The 18,536-nt window shown below is 47.8% G+C and overlaps 1 protein-coding gene across 2 annotated transcripts in view; it reads right to left on the bottom strand.

Annotated features, from left to right (window-relative positions):
- LOC119169147 (aldehyde dehydrogenase, mitochondrial) overlaps positions 1–18,536 on the bottom strand; it is a 78,041-nt gene that overhangs the window by 40,065 nt on the left and 19,440 nt on the right. For both annotated transcript variants that reach the window (XM_075886365.1, XM_037420246.2), the window contains exon 7: positions 120–222. In XM_075886365.1, the coding sequence (XP_075742480.1) occupies positions 120–222 (103 nt within the window). The remainder of the gene's footprint in view (positions 1–119; positions 223–18,536) is intronic.

Below are 18,536 nucleotides of genomic sequence, written 5' to 3'. Positions count from 1 at the left end.
TTCGCACACCCTTCGTTTTTACAAAGCCTGTTTGATTCTCTTCCTCTGAGCTAGTCTAATTTCCTTTCTGTAAAAACTGCGTAGCAAATAACGTGTGTGCAAATCTTGAGTACACTCACAGTTAGCATCCTTGAAAACTATGTTGGGACTCTTGCCACCTAGTTCCAATGTGACCTTCTTCAGGTTTGACTTGGCAGCAGTTTCCATCACCTGTTGGCCGACCTGTGACCCACAAAACGTAGCTCGCCAAGTTTCTCACACCAGAAAACTCACAATGACTAGGTTTTGTATGTACACATATGCCATCACTCAATTTCTCTCTACAGTATAAGATGCTATGCAAAGAAGCATGCCTTACACTTCCCTTTTTTAAACAAATGTGACAAACAGCAAAATCAAGTATGTACTCTTAGAAATGACTGCATACTAACCCCAGTATTCTAAAATCTAACTTGACCTCGTCCTTATGACTTCAGTCAACCTTAGTTATAAGTCCGCCCTTAACGCGTTTCAAGAACCTACCTTGTACTTATCGTGGAGCTTTCCTCGTACCTAAGTAAGGCTCGGTTAAGGCAGCCTATGACCTACCTTAAGGCTTCCTTAATGGCAGGGGACGACAGCTTTGTGTATTCCGTTTATTATGTGGACTGCAAAGAAGAAATATTGAACGGTACAGCGTATACATACACGTCACCGCCGCGGCGAGCCCTAAACGTTCGGCGACACTTACAACAAGCAGGAATTTTTGTGCCACCCTCACTTCACAAAAAGTGCGGGGAAGAATCTGCTCACTGTGCCTTTTTCACAGGAAAATATCCATGTTAGTGGGTTCGTTGTGTCCCGTCTCATGCAGCTGCTCATCGCAACGCGCTTTTATATAATTGGCACGTTTCAACTTGGAAGCGACGACCTTGTCAATGTCTACTATCCGATTGTGTCACAAGTATAGGGGTTATGCACTGAACCTTGATCCGCAAGGTTGGCGATAGCATCGCCGAGCAGCACCGCCATCTAGGTGGTGCGGCTGTTCGCGAGTTCGTAAGTGCAGTACCGGGCTGCATTCTGTGTGCGCTCAGTCTTCACTGTCCGCGCATGATAGGAAAAGTTTCAAAGGTTTGTACTGTACAAGCTGTCCTCCTCAGTTCACATACAGTAGTGTCATGTGCACGGCCCGCATTTATTACGTGGAAAGTCTGAACGAGTTCATTTGCATTCGAGGACAGGCGGTACGCGCTGTGGTTGCACGCCAATCAGCAACGACACTGGTGAACTGTGCCATATTTAGTTGTAACAGCCACACGATAAAGAAGCCTGGGGATCAAAATGTCGCCTCGGCAAGTTTCTTTTTTTACACAAAAAGTGCTGAATCATGGCAGAAGACCACAGAGGTGACACCACGACGAAGGATGGAGTTGTTTCACTGCATTAACCTTCGAGACATCCTGCCTTCCCTTTCCTGTTTACCAGATTCACCGGCGTTAGCACAACAAAATAAACGTGGTTAGAAATAAACGGGACGTCGGCTTATCTTTACAACAACAGCAATCGTGCTGTACGGCGGAACTTCCACGCCTGCACTAAACATATGCCATCAGTCGGCTACACATGAGCAAGGTACACAGCGGCTGTTGAGAAGAAACAGGCACTGCAATAATTGCTGTGATCATTTTTCTGCCATACATCCCGTAACTGTATTTACAGTATCAACACAACGCTCGCATGGCACCATAAACGCGATTACAAGTAAACGAGAGAAATCTGTTTGCCTTTCCAGCTACCACTACAATCGTGCTATTTGGAAAACCTGCACACCTAGCTGCTGCACCCATCCGTTCGTAAAATAGTTGTGAACCTCCTTGGATTTGCATACCTGCCAAGTTCAAGGATTCTGAATCCGGGAGATTTCCACAACGGAGGGGGCTGAATTATTTGCCCATTTTTTTTCGGCACCAAAAAAAAGAAAACCCAAGGACAAGCAAACAAAAAAACATCACAAAAAACAAGAGGGGGTGGGATGGGGGGGCCTTGTTGTCAAGCACCAACATCAGCGTTGCGGTCTTATAGTGGCTTGGAGTGGCCGAACACACGAGGTTAGGGTTTCCCACTAATGTGAGAGTCTCGAAGCAGAATCTATTTCCTTCAAAACAACTCGAGTATGTCTTCCTGGGACACACGTGAACAGACGGGACGGCACAGCTGGCTGCCGCAAAAGCGCAGGTTAAAGCTTTGCTCACTACTAGATTCTTTTGACAGGATCGCCAAAAACGCGTTTGGCCCTTTTTTGTTGCGATAGCAATTATATGGACAGTCTAGGCTGGTTTTTTGTCATCGCCACCGTCATTCACCGTATATATATTTATATATTTATAACTCAAGAAAGACCAGCACTCGGCATCCAGCTCTTCGCGATGCGTGGACACGCGCTTATCTCTCACGCGTACTATGCCCTGCGGATGAAGGGTGGAGGGGGAGGGGGGTAGATGTTTGTGCGTGCGCTCTTATCCTTTGGTGGGGAGAATTGTGTACCTTCTGCTTTCACTGGAACGATTGCGTTAGTTTCCAGGCCCACAAAGGCCGCTTCGGTCTTTGCACAGGTCCCCTTAGCGAGAAGAGTACACTTTTCATACACAGTGAGGTTTAACTGGGGAACTTGTTAGTTTGTACTCATCTGTATTAGTGATTATGTACCATGCATCCTTTTTCTTTCAACAGCACGTTACCTGTTGAGTGGTAAACGTTGCTAGTTCGCTCTCGTCCTGTGTGTGTCGTTTTCGTGCGTCATTTGTGAGTGAGCAGCGCGCTGCATGTTTCGATCTGCTTGCCGTTCTCAGCGTGACACTCCAAGTTGTTGCTGTCGCATTTGTTGCTTCGCCCTTACGGGGAAACTATGAACTTTTTTTACGCATTTGCGGCCTTTATTCTAGCACTGCGTGCCCTTGGAGCTCGTACATTGCTATCGCGTTGCTGCGACCGCAGTTTTATGCGCGGCAGCTGTGCGAAACGGTAGTTCCTTTTACAATCCCCGTGTGCTCGGCTGCGCAAGCGGCTTCAAAGCTAGGTCGTTTTATGCCATCTACGATCGCATCTGCCGCAGTTCGATCCACAGAGTTGCTTTGACTGATCAAGCCCACACTTTTGGGGCTCTTGTCAGTTACGTTGTCGCCATACATGATCGCGTCAATAGCGACCGCGGTTTTTACCACAGCGGTTGTGGCAACGACAATCGCATGCACTGTAGAAGACAGTGCGTGCGCTGGTCGCATGCGTACTTCCGAAGCTTCCAGGTACGCTGCTCTCGGCCTTCATTCGATGGTTTTTGTATCACCCTCTGCGATTACGAAATGTGTTCAGGACATTCAAATTTAGGCCCAATAGACATAATGAACTTTGGCTGGCAAATTTCATGAATTCGTATCCGCCGTAATTTCGCATCACTGAGATTCTACTGTAATGTTTACATGAACACCTTTTTAAACTCATCCGTAATAAAACGAGGTAGGTTCGAAAGGCCTTGTGCGTACTGAGCTGCTTTTTTTTTCAATGCGGCCAGATCATTCACAGAAATTTGGATTTCCGGGAGATTTTTATGACAACCGTACAAACCGAAGAAATGGCCCTAATCCGGGAGTCTCCTGGCCAATCTGGGAGACTTGGCAGGTATGGATTTGCAAGCTTTTAGTTGATCACGTGACACAAAAGTTGTCATGTCAGGAAGTCTACGCATGGCAACAGTTCAACATCGCGTTGGAGTTCAGCATCTTCAAGTTCGAGTTGGTCCATGCCGCCGCACAGATGCACTTTCTACGGGTAGCGCTATCACGCAGGTTCGTCTGACTCGCGTGCGTATGCGCTTATATCCATTGCAGTCCACAGGTGCACAAAAAAAAAAAACAGAAAAACTGATAGCTCTGCATTGTCACTGCAGCCACCATGATCGCATCGAACAACCGAGACCGCCAAGATGGTGGCATCCTGGAATGATGCTAGCACACCTTGCGGATGATTTCAAGTGAATACCTCCTATACAGTAGAGCGCATACCTGCTATGATTGCAAAAACATCTTTTTTTACGTACCTGTAAATCTTCTTGAAGTGGCGCAAACACTTTTCTAGTTGTTTGGTCGGCAGTTCACGGATCCTCATTGTGTCGATTGTTGAATTATATCGCTAGCTGCTTGCATGTTTTTTGTTTACTCTGAAGGCACATGGCATCTGTCTTGGTACTTGTTCACAAAATACGTCAGGATGCAGCCACTTCATCGACAAGTTTACTTCAGTGCACCATTCCACAATAAGTGCAACTTCATAAAAAGATGCTGTAAAAGTTTTCAAACTATCAAATAAATCTATTGAAATCTCAAAAGAAAATCACAGCATATCCACAGAGTGAATGATGATGAGTGGGGTAAAGCGTCTGTCAGCCCGTCCGTGCTTCCGTCCGTTTGCGCGACCATCCGTGCATCCGTCTGTCCGCAAGTCTGTCCATCTATTTGCCTGTGTCTCTTTGTGTGTCAATCCGTCCATACGTCCGCGCATATATCCATCTGTTCGATCGTCTGCTAGTCTGTCTGTCTGTCTGTCCATCCGTCTATCCATGCGTTCATCTAGTGAACACTCCAGCTACCGCCATCTCCCATTTCTCATCCCCAGTATGTGCGGGTATGTGCCACCAATGGCTACTGTGATGGAGTGCGCGGAACTTGAAACGGGGCAAGTGGAATTTGAAGTGCGCGCCATGAACAATGTTGGAAGTAGGCAAGGAAGAAGAGGCTGGCAGGGATGTTAATAAATAACAAGAAATGACTGAAGAGCCAATGCCACACAGATGCAGCCGCAAGACAGAGAAGAAGAAGAAGAGTCGCAGGGGTGGCCAGAGGGAGACGAAGTCCAAGGATGAGGCTGCCACCAGCTGCAGGGCTTTCGATTGCACGTCCTGTGAGAGGGGATTGGCCACACTTATCACCTTTGGTTCTTTATTAGTGGTAGAATTTCTTTTTGCTGATTTTTCAGGAGCCATCAATACCGGTCTCCGGCCCCGGCCAAGGCTCGCCCTGGTCGGCCAGTCGCCCTGCTGAATCGGTACCACTGGAGTGTTTCCTCAAGAACGGCGTAAGCAGTTTGCCTGTCGCGCTTGTGCCAACTGATGGTGGAGCCACTCGGTTGAGTAAAACAGAGGTGTTTCAAGAAGAACTTCGTAACATAAGCGGTCATTTTTTGGACATCCCGTAGGTGAGGCGTTTCGGCAAGACTGGCATACTATGCAGGTCTTCAAATATTCAATGCTTAACAGATTTACTGGCCGCCACGAGATTTGCGTTCATTGCTGTTCGCGCTTTTATCCCCCCTCATCTTGCGTGTGTGAAGGGCATTGTTCATGGTGTTCCAACTAACATTAGTCCTGAAGCATTCTTAAAGATGGTCTCTTCGGCTGGCGTGATATCTTTCTATAGATCCACCAGACCTGTAGGTGATACGCGAGTCCCTACTGAAAGAGTCATCGTTACCTTTGCCGGTCTCACATGCCCCTCTGAACTGAAGGCCTGGCCTTATCTATTCCGTGTAGAGGCATTGACACCTCGCCCACTGCAATGCCTAAGCTGCTGGCAATTTGGACATAGCGCTATTGCTTGCAGGTCCTCATTGAGATGTGCGAGTTGCGGTGGGGCACATGTCGCATCAAATTGTCAGGTAGACAACTGCAGGTGTTGTCTATGTGATGGAGCACACACAGCCACGGACAATAGCTGCCGTGCTCGAGAACGTGAAACACAAATTCAAGATATAATGGAGAAATGCCGTTGTTCTCGGTCTGAGGCAACATCCTTCATTAAAGAGCGCGAAGTGGAGTACACTGCTGCTACATCACGCCAGTGTGAGTCCATTGAAGTGACGGTCGCTTCCGCAGTGTCGGCAGCGATAGATAAGGTCATGCCGATGATTATGGAACGGCTTTTCAACACCTTTGCTGAAGGTCTGACTGAGATGCTCGCTGCCAGGTTACACAGCCTTATTCCCTCCTTGACTGCACACACTGTCACGGTCTAGGGTGAAGCTGAGCATCTCGACAATGAACAAAATGATCGGTGTCAAGAAGATGTTCCCCCAGAAACGCTCGTCAGTTCTCACTCCCCGGTCCCTGTGGGGCCCAGTGGGTCGTTTGGTGACATGAGGCTTGGTAATATCATTCATAAACGACGCAGCGCTCCATTGTCTCCAACAAGTTTGTCAATGTCGAAACCTAAAAAAGTTACTACTGATAGCAACAACGAGCTGGACGTTTTGCATTCTACAGTCGAGTCAACAATACTATTAAGTCCATTATAGCGCCTGTAAAAGTTCTTCAGTGAAATTGTCGTTCCGTATATTCCGCTTACATAGATCTTATTTATCTCATACAGCAAACAAGTCCTAATATTTTTTTACTTCAAGAGTCCTGGCTTTCAGTAAACCAAACACTTACTCTGAAATATTTTCGAACTTTTAGACTGGATCGGCCAGGTAGGAGAGGTGGATTATTGGCCCTAATATCTTCAAAAAATGTATCATCATGTTATTGTAACTTTTAAACATATTTGTCCAGATTGTAAATTGTTAGGAATGGATTGTTTGCTACCTGGCTCCAACAAGATTACAGTGAATTATGCGTACTTTCTGAATGGAGTAAGACGCACAGATCACCTAGATTCTGTTATCAAGAATTTTTCATCAAATTCAATTTTATTGGCAGGGGATTTTAACTCGCATCACACTTCTTGGGGATTGAAAATAGATGGCTGTGGCAAAAGATTGTGGAATTGGTTACAGGATAATAGTTTTCGCTGTCATAACTCTGGACAAGTTACCTTTTTACGCGGGATAAGCTCATCAACATTAGACCTAAGTTTTCAGGTGGCCAGTTTATAATTTCATCATGGGAAACGTTTGATAATGGGACGAGTAGAGATCATGTACTGATTACCTATGAAATAATGCTATCACAACTCACATCTGGGATCCGGCAACAATGATTCACGAGCCATAAAATTTATAAAACTGTTTTAAACTCCGCGCTCTCGTCATTGAGAGGACGCGTCAAACAGCAACGAGCTGCTTCAGTAGTAGCATGTCTAAGTGACTCTGTTCAGCCGGCAGAGTTTTCTGTTAAGTACGGCAGCACACCGTCAAATTCAGCTTGGTGGAATGAAGATTGTACGCTTGCGTATAGAAGACGTAAAGCTCCTTGGAAACGTTTACGCCACAGCCATACTCCGAAAAATTGGGTTCGCTATAAATTCCATGCAGCACTGTTCAAGCGTACAGTTGCTATAGCTAAAGATAAACACAAATCTGACTTACATTTGCATTTATCAAACCCTGATAAACGATCTGTCCTGTACAGGTTTCTATGGAACAAAAAATCGACGCAGGTACCAGCATATTCGCATTCAGTAGTGCTGTCTCCTAAAGAGACAACCGATTTGTTAGAAAGCATCGCGAAAGGACTTGAAGCGCGTTTCGCTTTGTCATGCTTAAGACCTACGGCATTCAAAAGCTCAACCGCGGACACTCAGGAAGTCACTATGGCGGAACTGGCAGATATCAAACTAACTGTAAATCAAGTGGCTCCCGGTCCAGATCAGATTACAAACTCTACGATTAAATTGATATTTCATTCCCATCCCGATGAGCTTTTGAATATTGTTAACTGCTCCTTACAGCACACATGGATTCCAAGCGCATGGAAAATTGCTAAAGTTGTGTTGTTGCGAAAAAATCAAAGCCTCAGGATATGTCCTAGATAACATTAGGCTAATTTTGCTTACTTCAAACTTAGTTAAAATAATTGAAAAAATTCTTCATAGAAAGCTCAGTGAATTCATCGCTCGACTAGACATCCTTTCACCAAGGCAAGTAGGTCAGCAGCCGAGTACTTTAGCCACTAGACCACCACGGCGGGGCGGCTTCGTGTATATTGTGCAAAGAGGAAAAACTAAGAGACAGTGATCAGGACCCCGACTACAGGCAAGAAGACGACATTACCGGGGCAATAAATGTGCAACGAAAGAATAGCAGAACGAAGTGCCGGATGCTGGTTTTGCAAGGACTTTTGTTTGGCAAAACTGTAGCTGTTTTACGGGACATGGGTAGCAACAGGACAGTAGTGCGATGCTCACTTGTGCCAGATGAAGCACTTAAAAGGTTCACTACAACAATGCTCTTAGCCGATGGCAGCAAGCTAACTGTCTCGGAAGCAAAGATTGAAGTACTTTCGCTATACTTTTGTGGCATGGAGACTGTGAAGTGCATGACATTCCCGCTCTAAGATGTCATTATTGTAAATGTCCCAAGAGCTCGTGATCCACGTGACCCACACAGGGAATGGAAGAAAAAAGATACCAAGAGGAAAGCGAAGCAGAATGTGACATCGAATGGGCTAGACGAAAAGGAAGACAGTGGCAAGATAGTGTTACTTGGAGGAGTCAAGAGCACAAGTTCATCATCATACTCGGGGACGGTGCAATTAAAGGCCTGAGAAGTAAACCAACAAGATTTTAAGGATGTACAAGCGAAAAATAAGACCCTAGAGGCTTGTGGAAACAAGATCGGCCAGATATTTTATGGGAGAAGATCGAACCCCCAATATTCGTTTTTTAGAGAGAAGGGACTGCTGTATCGCCATTACCAGGTATCGTCCAGCAAAACTATAGAGCAGGTCTGTTGTAACTTCAGAACCAGGGCATGCTTTTCGAATCCTTTATTCAGGCATGCCAAAGGGCAGCCTCACAACAGCACAACGACGCCGTAACGTAGGGCACACGCCCCTATATACAAGTGGCTCCAGGTTACACATGCGCAGTGGCGATCATTCACTTATCACCGCAACTTGACAACTACGACAGGTGTAGCCTATCGCGATATGAACACAACACTCCCTTTCTGACAACTTTAAGTACGGCTACTATAGCCCCAGCGATCAGGCGCCCGGCGTTGTCGGGTGCTTCTCCGGAGCGTAGTCATGTCCGGCTGCGGCATACGCTCCGTGCTCGACTGGTGTTGGGTAATCGGTGGCAGCGTCGTCGTCGAAGTAGTAGGGTCCCGTTCTTCGGGCACATGCGGCAGCTCGAACTCGTCGTCCACAGCTGGCTCTTTCTCCCGTTCCAGACAGGAGTGGCGCAAATGATCGGCATGCACATATCGCACACGATTTCCCACCAATACTAAGTATGTGCATATTGATTTTACCTGCAACACTCTACCCGGTAACCACTTCACAGTCTCTCCACGCACTGATCGTACCAGTACGCACTCATTCATCGCAAAAGAACGAAACACTGCGCGCCGCTTGTCAGCGGATGTTTTCACTTCCTCTGCTTGGTCAGTCAACACACCGTTCACATCTGGTCGTAGCAATGATAAGCGGGTCCTCAGTTTCCGTCGCAGAAACAATTCTGCTGGTGATTTCCCAGTGAAAGTGTGCGGGGTTGCGCGGTACGAGAACAAGAAATTATCTAGGCGATGTTGTAGTGACCTGTTTGTACCTGTCCTTTCGTCATCCATTAACTGCTTCAGGAGAGCCTTCTTAGTTGTTTGCACCGCTCGCTCGGCCGCTCCATTAGATTGCGGATGATACGGTGGGGTGAGCGTATGTTTCACGCCATTCGCTTTCAGGAAAGTTAGAAATTCCGCTGCGCGGAACTGAGGCCCGTTATCAGTAACCACTTCCACAGGTAACCCGTGCGACGCAAACCAGGAACGCACAGCCTCGACTGTTTTCGCAGCCGTGGTCGACTGCATACACTTAACCTCTATCCATTTGGAAAAAGCATCTACTGCAATAAGAAAGATTTGCGATTCTTTTTCCGCAAAATCCAAGTGGACTCGTTGCCACGGGTGTTCACAAACTTTCCATGGAAACAAAGGAACTGGCTGCGCTGCAGGAAGTACTGCCTGACAGATACTACATTTGCGCACCGCCTGTTCAAGGGCATCGTCGATACCCGGCCACCAGACCATTGACCGTGCAACAGCCTTCATTTTTGAGATCCCGAGATGCTGTTCGTGCAAGAGTGCTAGTACTACAGTCTTCAAGCTTTCAGGAACAACAACCCTGTTATTCCACACAATACAGCCCTCGTCCACCGTGAGCTCAAATCGGCGAACCCAAAACGGTTGCAGTTCCGCACTGACAGTCTTTGGCCAACCTTGCCATATCCTATTTCGCACAACTCGCAGCAAACTGTCACACCCTGTTGCACGCTCAATGTCTTTCGCGGTCAGCGGCAAATCTGACAACGTGGAAAAGTAGCAAATTGTGTCCTCGTCATGCCCCCCCTCCGACAACGGTAGCCGTGACAAAGCATCAGCATGCGATATGGCGGAGCCCGGCTTATGCGTAATTTTGTACCGATAGTCTGCTAGAAATGTCAGCCATCTGTGTACCCTGGCAATTGCCACGGCCCCGCAATGTCGGTGTGGGTCGAAAAGAGCCGTCAGTGGTTGGTGATCCGTTAAAACGTTGAATGCCCTGCCATATAGATACTTGTGGAATTTTCTTACTCCAAATACTATGCTCAGTGCCTCTTTCTCTATTTGTCCGTAGTTCCGCTCGGACACTGACAGCGATCTTGAGGCGAAAGCGATAGGCTTCTCTTGGCCGTTCACGACATGCGATAGTACGGCTCCTAGGCCATACTCTGAAGCGTCACACGTGAGCTGAATTTCTTTTGCCACATCATATATTTCCAACACACTTTCATCCGTCAACAACGTTTTACATTTGTTGAACGCGTCGTCACATAGTCGGGACCAGTGCCACTTGGTTTCCTTGCGCAGCAAGCCATGAAGAGGCTCCAGGACTGTAGCTACATTTGGTAAAAATTTTGCGTAAAAATTGACCAGTCCCAAAAATGCCTTTAGTTGCGTGACATTGTCTGGCTTGGGTGCATTCTTTATCGCCCTTACTTTGTCACTGGTAGGGTGCAACCCATTGCCATCAACTTCGTGCCCCAAGTAGGTTACTCTTTTTTTAAACAAGCTGCACTTTTCCGCGTTGACCTTGATACCGTATTCGCTTAGGCGCATGAGTACTTGTTCCACTCTTTCACGACACTGCTCGTAGCTACCTCCCGCTATGATGACATCGTCAAGATAGCAAGCCGTGCCTTGCAAGCCCCTCAGGACTTGGTCCATTACCGCCTGAAATGCGGCTGGTGCACAGGCTACACCATAGGGTAGGCGCCTGTACCGGAAAAGGCCCATATGCGTGTTAATGGTGAGCAGTTCCTGAGCGTGCTCATCTAATTCCAGTTGCAGATACGCCTTACTCAGGTCAAGAACTGAAAACACAGCTCCACCTTGCAACGTGGTGAATATATCTTCAGGCAGCGGTAGAGGGTAATGGTCAACTACCACGAAAGGATTGACGGTGACCCGGTAATCCCCGCACAGTCGAATGCCATTATTCTTTTTCGGCACAACCACCAGTGGGGTGGCCCAAGCACTGTGCCTCACGCGGTACACAATGCCTGCCTTCTCCATATTAAGCAGCTCTTGTTCTACCTGCTCGCGTAACGCGTATGGCACTGGTCTCGCTTTACAAAAAACAGGAGTAGCGCCTTTCTTAAGCACAATACTAGCGTGAAACCCTTTAATGGCCCCGTATCCTGGTTGAAATACCTCGCGGTACTTATCAGTTATCTGTGCTTCTTCCCGTACGTTCTGCACCCGTACCACATTCAGCCAGTCGAGTTTTATTTTCGTTAGCCACTCCCGCCCTAATAATGTTGGCATTCTAGCCCCTGTGCTATCCTTAGCAATCACTAGTGGCAAGCGAACGTGTTGGCTCTGGTACTCTACATCAACATCCATAATACCTTTGACCGTGACAGGCGTGCCATTGTAGGTGACTAGCCTAACATCTGTTTCCCTGAAACTTGCATCGGGAAAATGTTTTAAACATTCTGTTTCACACATTACCGATACGGCTGCGCCTGTATCTAGCTCCATCGAAATCTTTTTTCCGTTTATCAGCAACGGCACCACAATGGCAGGCGTGCCCGACCTACGGTCTGTGTGACACAGTGTCAACAACTCATCACGCGTTGCATCATTAGCCAGGCAATGAATAGGCGCCCTAGTTTTACACATTTTGGCTACATGGCCTTTCTTGTTACATTTAAAACAACGGCTGTTCATGAACGGACAACTTACAGGAGAGTGCCGCCCACCGCAACGATGACACCCCTTAGTCTCTTGTGTACCTGCAGCTGAAGTGGTTTTCGGCATGAAACTCCGTGCGTAGTCCCCAGCAGGTGCTTGCCGTTGTCCAGCTGCCGTTTCCTTGTTCCAGTGAACGTCGCTGTCGACGGGGGTCCCTGTTGCGAGGGTCGCCACCATTTCCCGAGTGCCTCTAGTAGCAGATTCCATGGCTGCTACAATGCTGCAGGTGCGCTCCCAGGTTAATTCTGCATCAGGTGTCGCCAGAAGCCTGCACCGTATGCTGTCGGAACACAATCCCGCGATGAGACGATCTCGCAGGGCTTGCTCAAGAAATGTGCCGAACTCACATGTTGCAGCCAGTTTCTTGAGTCCTACTATGAAGTCGCTGATGCTTTCGTGCGGTTCTTGATTGCGTTGGTTAAAACGGTATCTTTCCGTAACCACGGAGCACTTTGGGGTATAGTGCTTTTTCAGCGTTGCGATGACCACGTCATACGTCTCCTGGGTAGGCGTTTTCGGCAGAAGAAGGCTCCTCAGCGTGACGTATGCCTTCTCCCCGATGGACGTCAATAGCACTTGCAACTTCTTATCCTCTGCGATGTCGTTAGCAGCTGCAAAACACTCAAATCGCTCGAAGAAAACATCGCAGTTGTCCCCGTCCGGATCGAACTCTGGAAGCTTTCCGAGCATGGCACCACCCCGAACAGCTGCTGTTTTTCCTGCTGTCTGGATCCCATCTTCGTCGCCAAACATGTTGTAACTTCAGAACCAGGGCATGCTTTTCGAATCCTTTATTCAGGCATGCCAAAGGGCAGCCTCACAACAGCACAACGACGCCGTAACGTAGGGCACACGCCCCTATATACAAGTGGCTCCAGGTTACACATGCGCAGTGGCGATCATTCACTTATCACCGCAACTTGACAACTACGACAGGTGTAGCCTATCGCGATATGAACACAACAGTCTTTGTTCCACGCATTCTCAGGAGCCACATACTCAAGTTAGCCCATGAAAGATTCATGGCAAGTCATAAAGGTATCAAGAGCACGATCGACTGAGTGCTGGGGTCTTTCTACTGGCCAGGACTGCAGGAAGAAGTGAAGAGGTGCGTGCGATCCTGCGACATCTCTCAAAGGACTTATCCAAACAGCAAAGTGGGCTAGGCCCTTCTGGGTCAGATTCCTCTAATCGACACTTCCTTCAAAAGAGTAGCCGTGGACATCAGTGGGCCCCTGAAACCAATTACTAGAAGCAGAAAGCGATACATACTAACCATGGTGAACTTTGCCACGCGTTATCCCGATGCGGTGGCTTTACCAGCAATTTATTCAGCGACCGTGACGGAGAGACTGATAGAAATGTTTTCACGAGTCGGATTCTTACGGAAAATCCTATGTGATCAGGCATCCTGCTTTACTTCTGGCTTGATGAAAGAGGTGAATGATTTATTGTCCATCAAGCACCTAAGCTCGACGCCGTATCATCCGATGTGTACTGGCTTGGTGGAACGGTTTAATGGAACATTAAAACAGATGCTGCGATAGCTGTGCCAGGAGTTGCCGAAATCTTGGGATCGGCTGCTGGCACCGCTGCTATTTGCCTACCGTGAAGTGCCAGAGCAGTATGAGATTTTCACCATTTGAGCTCGTCTACGGCTGGTACGTCAAAGGACCCCTCAGTCTACTCAAGGAGGTATGGACTGGAGAACACATCGGCGATGAGATTAAGACCACGTACGGGTACGTGTAAGATCTCTGGGATCGTCTAGAGAAGACCATAAAAGTGGCCCACGAGAGCCTTGTGCGGGCCAGTAAAACCCAGAAGATTTATTACGATTGTAAGAGCAGAAATCATCAGCTCGGAGTAGGAGACCATGCCCTCATTCTACTGCCCACTACGGCCAATAGGTTGCTCATGCAATGTAAGGGACCTTTTCGAGTGACAGGAAAAAAAGGAAATCATGATTACTGACTAGACTTGAGACTCGAAAATAAATTGTTCCACATAAACATGTTAGAACGGTATGAGGAACGCCTAACAGGAAACACTCCCCAAACAGCCTCCTTCGTCGTGATGGAACAGGATGAGAATGATACACCCCTGCCAATATGCATAAGTGGCGTAAGAATAAGGACAATTACGGTTGGTGAGGAGTTGGAAGTAGACAAGAAAGGACAAGTTCATCCAATTCTGACTGAATAACAAGACGTGTTTTCGGAGATTCCAGGAAGGACCAACCTTTTAGAATGCCAACTCCAATTGACGACTTCCGAGCTTATTGCTACACCTCAGTACCCATTACCGTTGCCAATAAAAGAAGTGGTAGAAAATGGAGTTCGAGAGATGGTGAAATTAGTAATTGAGCGGTCTCAGTCCCCTTACAACTCTCCGTTGGTTATTATCAAGAAGCCTGACAACACTTAGCGGACATGCATTGACTTCCGTCGAATAAATAATGTTTTGTTGTCAGACGCAGAACCTAAACCGAGAATGGACATGTTTGTGGAAGTCGGCACAAAAAGATACTTTTCGAAATTTGACCCGACTAAAGGATATTGGCAAGTTCCGCTAGAGAACTCGTTAAAACCTATAACCGCTTTTTCAACTCAAACTGGACACTACAAGTTTATCTACATGCCGTTTGGCATAAAGACCGCATCTGCGGTGTTCACAGGATTGATGAGAAGCCTTCTTCAAGGTCTCCAAAATGTCGTATATTACATAGACGACGTGCTTATCGCCACAATGACATGGGAAGATCACTTACAGACATTAAAGCAATTCTTGCATAGAGTGAGAAAAGCAGGATTGACCATCAAGCCCCAGAAATGCGAGATCGCTGTGATGTCCGTCGTGTTCCTCGGACATCGTTTAGGAGGAGGACACATCCAGGCCGTGGAAGGTACAGCTGACAAGATAGCCAAAGCACCCAGACTTGAGACAAAAAAGCAGCTCCGATCATTTCTTGAACTGACGGACTACTACAGAGATTGGATTCCCCGTTATGCAGAGAAAACCCAGCCTCTAACAGAGTTAACCAGAAAAAGAGAAAGAAACAAGATTTGCTGGACTGTTCACTGTGAAGCGGCATTTGAAACCTTAAAGAACACACCGGCTTTGGGACCGATTGTGAAGGCTCCCAATCTGAAACAGGTATTTGTGCTTCGCACGGACACTTCCGATTCTTGTATCGGCGGGATGTTAATGCAAGAGCATAAAGAGGTCTTACATCTGGTATCCTGCCAGCCGCCAGCTCCTACCTCAAGAGAGAAATTATTCCACCATAGAGCGTGAATGTCTGGCGCTAGTATGGGCGCCAGACATTTTACAAAAAACAAGAACAAGTCTTGCTGTCAGCGGAGTTAGGGCTAAAGACGACTCCGATGACGCGCTGCGCTCGTAGACCGCGCGCTTGCTCGTGGTAATCTGATCGTGCATCCGGTGCGACCACTCGTAGTAAACAAATTGTGCCGCCGCTTACAGCTTCTTTGCTTGCGAAGAAGCACGTCGCCACGATTGCGCTAGCGCGTCGTTCCTGCCCGCCGTCTCGCTGTCGGCAAAGTTAGGGCTAAAGAAGACTCCGATGACGAGCCGCGCTCGTACACCGCGCGCCCGCTCGTAGTAACCTGATCGCGCATCCGCCTACGGCTCCTAACTAACCCGTAATTATATCCTAAGTGGTCATCAAGCCGCGAAAATGTAACAAAGTAGGGATTTTCGAAAGTCATGTGCTCGCGACGCACAAGCAGCAGACGACGATCTCCCGGAGCGAGCATCGGGCCAATGGCGAGGTGAGCTGAGGCAACATAGCGGCCACAGCCAATCAAGGGCCTTGAAACGCCCTTCAAACATTTGCTTTTTGTGCGCTTGTTTTTAAAGGGAGGAGCCAGCTGAGGCGGGAAAGTTAAGCACGGAGAAATGCTCTTTCCGATGAGCCCAAGAAGCCGGCTCCCGGCCCCGCCATCGTGAAGCTATATTTTTCAAAAATCGCTGTTTTCTCGCGATTTCCAGAAATATTTTCGCTACCTAGGCGAGTGAAACGAATTTACCAAAGCACTTCTGCGCGGTTTTCAGTGTGAATATTGTTACGGGGAAGATTTATTCACCGACAGCAGTTCTTGATAACGGCTTAAAGAGCGCACAGTCATGCAGGCCAACAAGGGAAGCTCGAGAAACCAACCCACAACAACCATGTTGTCATCTTCTTCCTTTAGGGTGCCATTTCAGCTGTGCCGAAGCGACAGTTCCACACACGTATCATCACCCCGGCGGGTCAGGCACCATCTCGGTGCCTGTTAAATGAGCGAGTCCACGTTGTAGGGCTTGAGAGGAGAAACGTGGACTATTTCCGTTCCGGGTGCAGCAGCCAATGAGTTTGCGGTAGCGGCAATCTCGCATGTCATAGGTGTGACCTGACGAAGGACACAGTAGGGCCCAGCGTACCGCGATAGTAGTTTCTCGCAGAGGCCGACACGTCGAGATGGGAGCCACAGGAGAACAAGAGATCCCACAGAAAAAACGGCATCCTTATGTCAACAGTCGTAAAAGGACTTTTGTGCTGTCTGCGACGACGATAACCGAGCGCGGGCTACCGCGCGTGTCGTGAGGGCAGGGGTGATGGCATCCTGAGCGTGCGAAGTAAAGGATGAGTGGTCTGATGAAAGCAGTGTGTCGAAAGGCAGTAAGTGATGACGTCCGAAGAGTAGATAAAATGGGCAGTAGCCTGCTGTTTCATGACGCAACGAGTTATAGGGGAAGGTGACGAACGGCAGAGCTATGTCCCAATCAGTGTGGTCGGTAGATATGTACATGGAAAGCATGTCTGTCAATGTGCGGTTTAGGCGCTCTGTAAGGCCGTTAGTCTGAGGGTGGTAAGATGTGGTGAAATTGTGACGGGTAGCACTAGATCGGAGTCGATCATCAATCACACGAGATAGAAAGTAGCGACCACGGTCTGTGAGTAGGTGAGGCGGAGCGCCATGCTGCAGAATAATGTCGTAGAGCAGGAAGTCGGCAACGTCTCTTGCGCAGCTGGTTGGTAGCGCTCGAGTGATTGCATACCGAGTGGCATAATCTGTGGCCACTGCAATCCATTTATTTCCAGTTGTAGAAACAGGAAAGGGACCTAGCAAATCCAACCCCACACGATGAAACGGCTCCGCTGGAACTTCAATAGGTTGAAGAAGACCGGCAGGGGAAATCTTAGGCTTCTTTCGGCGCTGGCAGAGATCGCAAAACGGCGAACGGAGCGGTAGAGACCCTTCCAGAATACTCGTCGTCGAACGCGGTCATAAGTTCTGGAGATTCCTAGATGTCCAGAAGTTGGAGCGTCGGGGAATTGTCGCAGAACATCCTTTCGCAGGTGATGTGGTACGAGGAGTAAAAGTTCCGCGCTATTGGGGTGTAAGTTGCGGCAGTACAAAATGTCTTGAAGCAGGAATCTGCTAAGGGAAGGGTCAGTATGACGTGATTAAAGGCGGTCAATAATGATGAGCAGCGATGGATCTCAGCGCTGTTCGTCGGCCACGTTCAGAAAGTCAGTTATGGCTAAAACACAGGCATCAGATTCCAAATCAGTCGAGTTAGGTGTATCAACGGGATAAGCAGTCAGCATCGCTGTGCAGCTTTCAAGCTTTGTACACAACCAAGAATTTGTGCTCCTGTAATCGAAGTGCCCATCGGTCGAGTCATCCCGTAGGGTCCTTAAGCGTCGACAGCCAGCACAGCGCATGATGGTCCGTGATGACTGCGAATGGACAACCGTATAAGTACGGATGGAATTTCGCAATTGCCCAAACAACGGCTAAGCATTCCTGCTTAGTGATGGAATAATTTTTTTCCGCTTGCGACAAAAGGTGACTAGCGTAGGCTATCACACGGTTGCTACCATTCTGTATTTGAGAGAGAATAGCACCAATGCCATGGCGACTTGCATCGGTGCGAAGCTCTGTTCGAATTGCTGGATGAAAATGAGCCAACACAGGTGGTGATGTGAGGGCGGTAATCAACGACGCGAAGGAATGTTCTTGGTCCTTCCCCCAAGAAAAGGCCACATTATTTTTGAGGAGATCCGTGAAGGGCCTAGCAATATCCGCAAAGTTGAATACAAAGCAGCGAAAGTACCCTATTTACTCGCATAATCCTCGCACTTTTTCTGTCGGAAAACCGATGTGAAGTTAAGGGGTGCGAGAATTACGCGGGGAAAACTTTCACGAAATTGTAAAGTGCAAAAAAAAAACAAAAAACGAAGTGGCCGCAAATCGGGATTCTCACACCAGCAACTAATAGCAAGCTTTGAGAAGTACTAATTAAAACTTACCTCAACATTGAAAGCA

This window comes from Rhipicephalus microplus, chromosome 2 (assembly GCF_043290135.1).
Source record: "Rhipicephalus microplus isolate Deutch F79 chromosome 2, USDA_Rmic, whole genome shotgun sequence".
NCBI lineage: Eukaryota > Metazoa > Arthropoda > Arachnida > Ixodida > Ixodidae > Rhipicephalus > Rhipicephalus microplus.
Note: the sequence above shows the minus strand (reverse complement) of the source record. Positions and strands in the feature narration are given on the sequence as shown.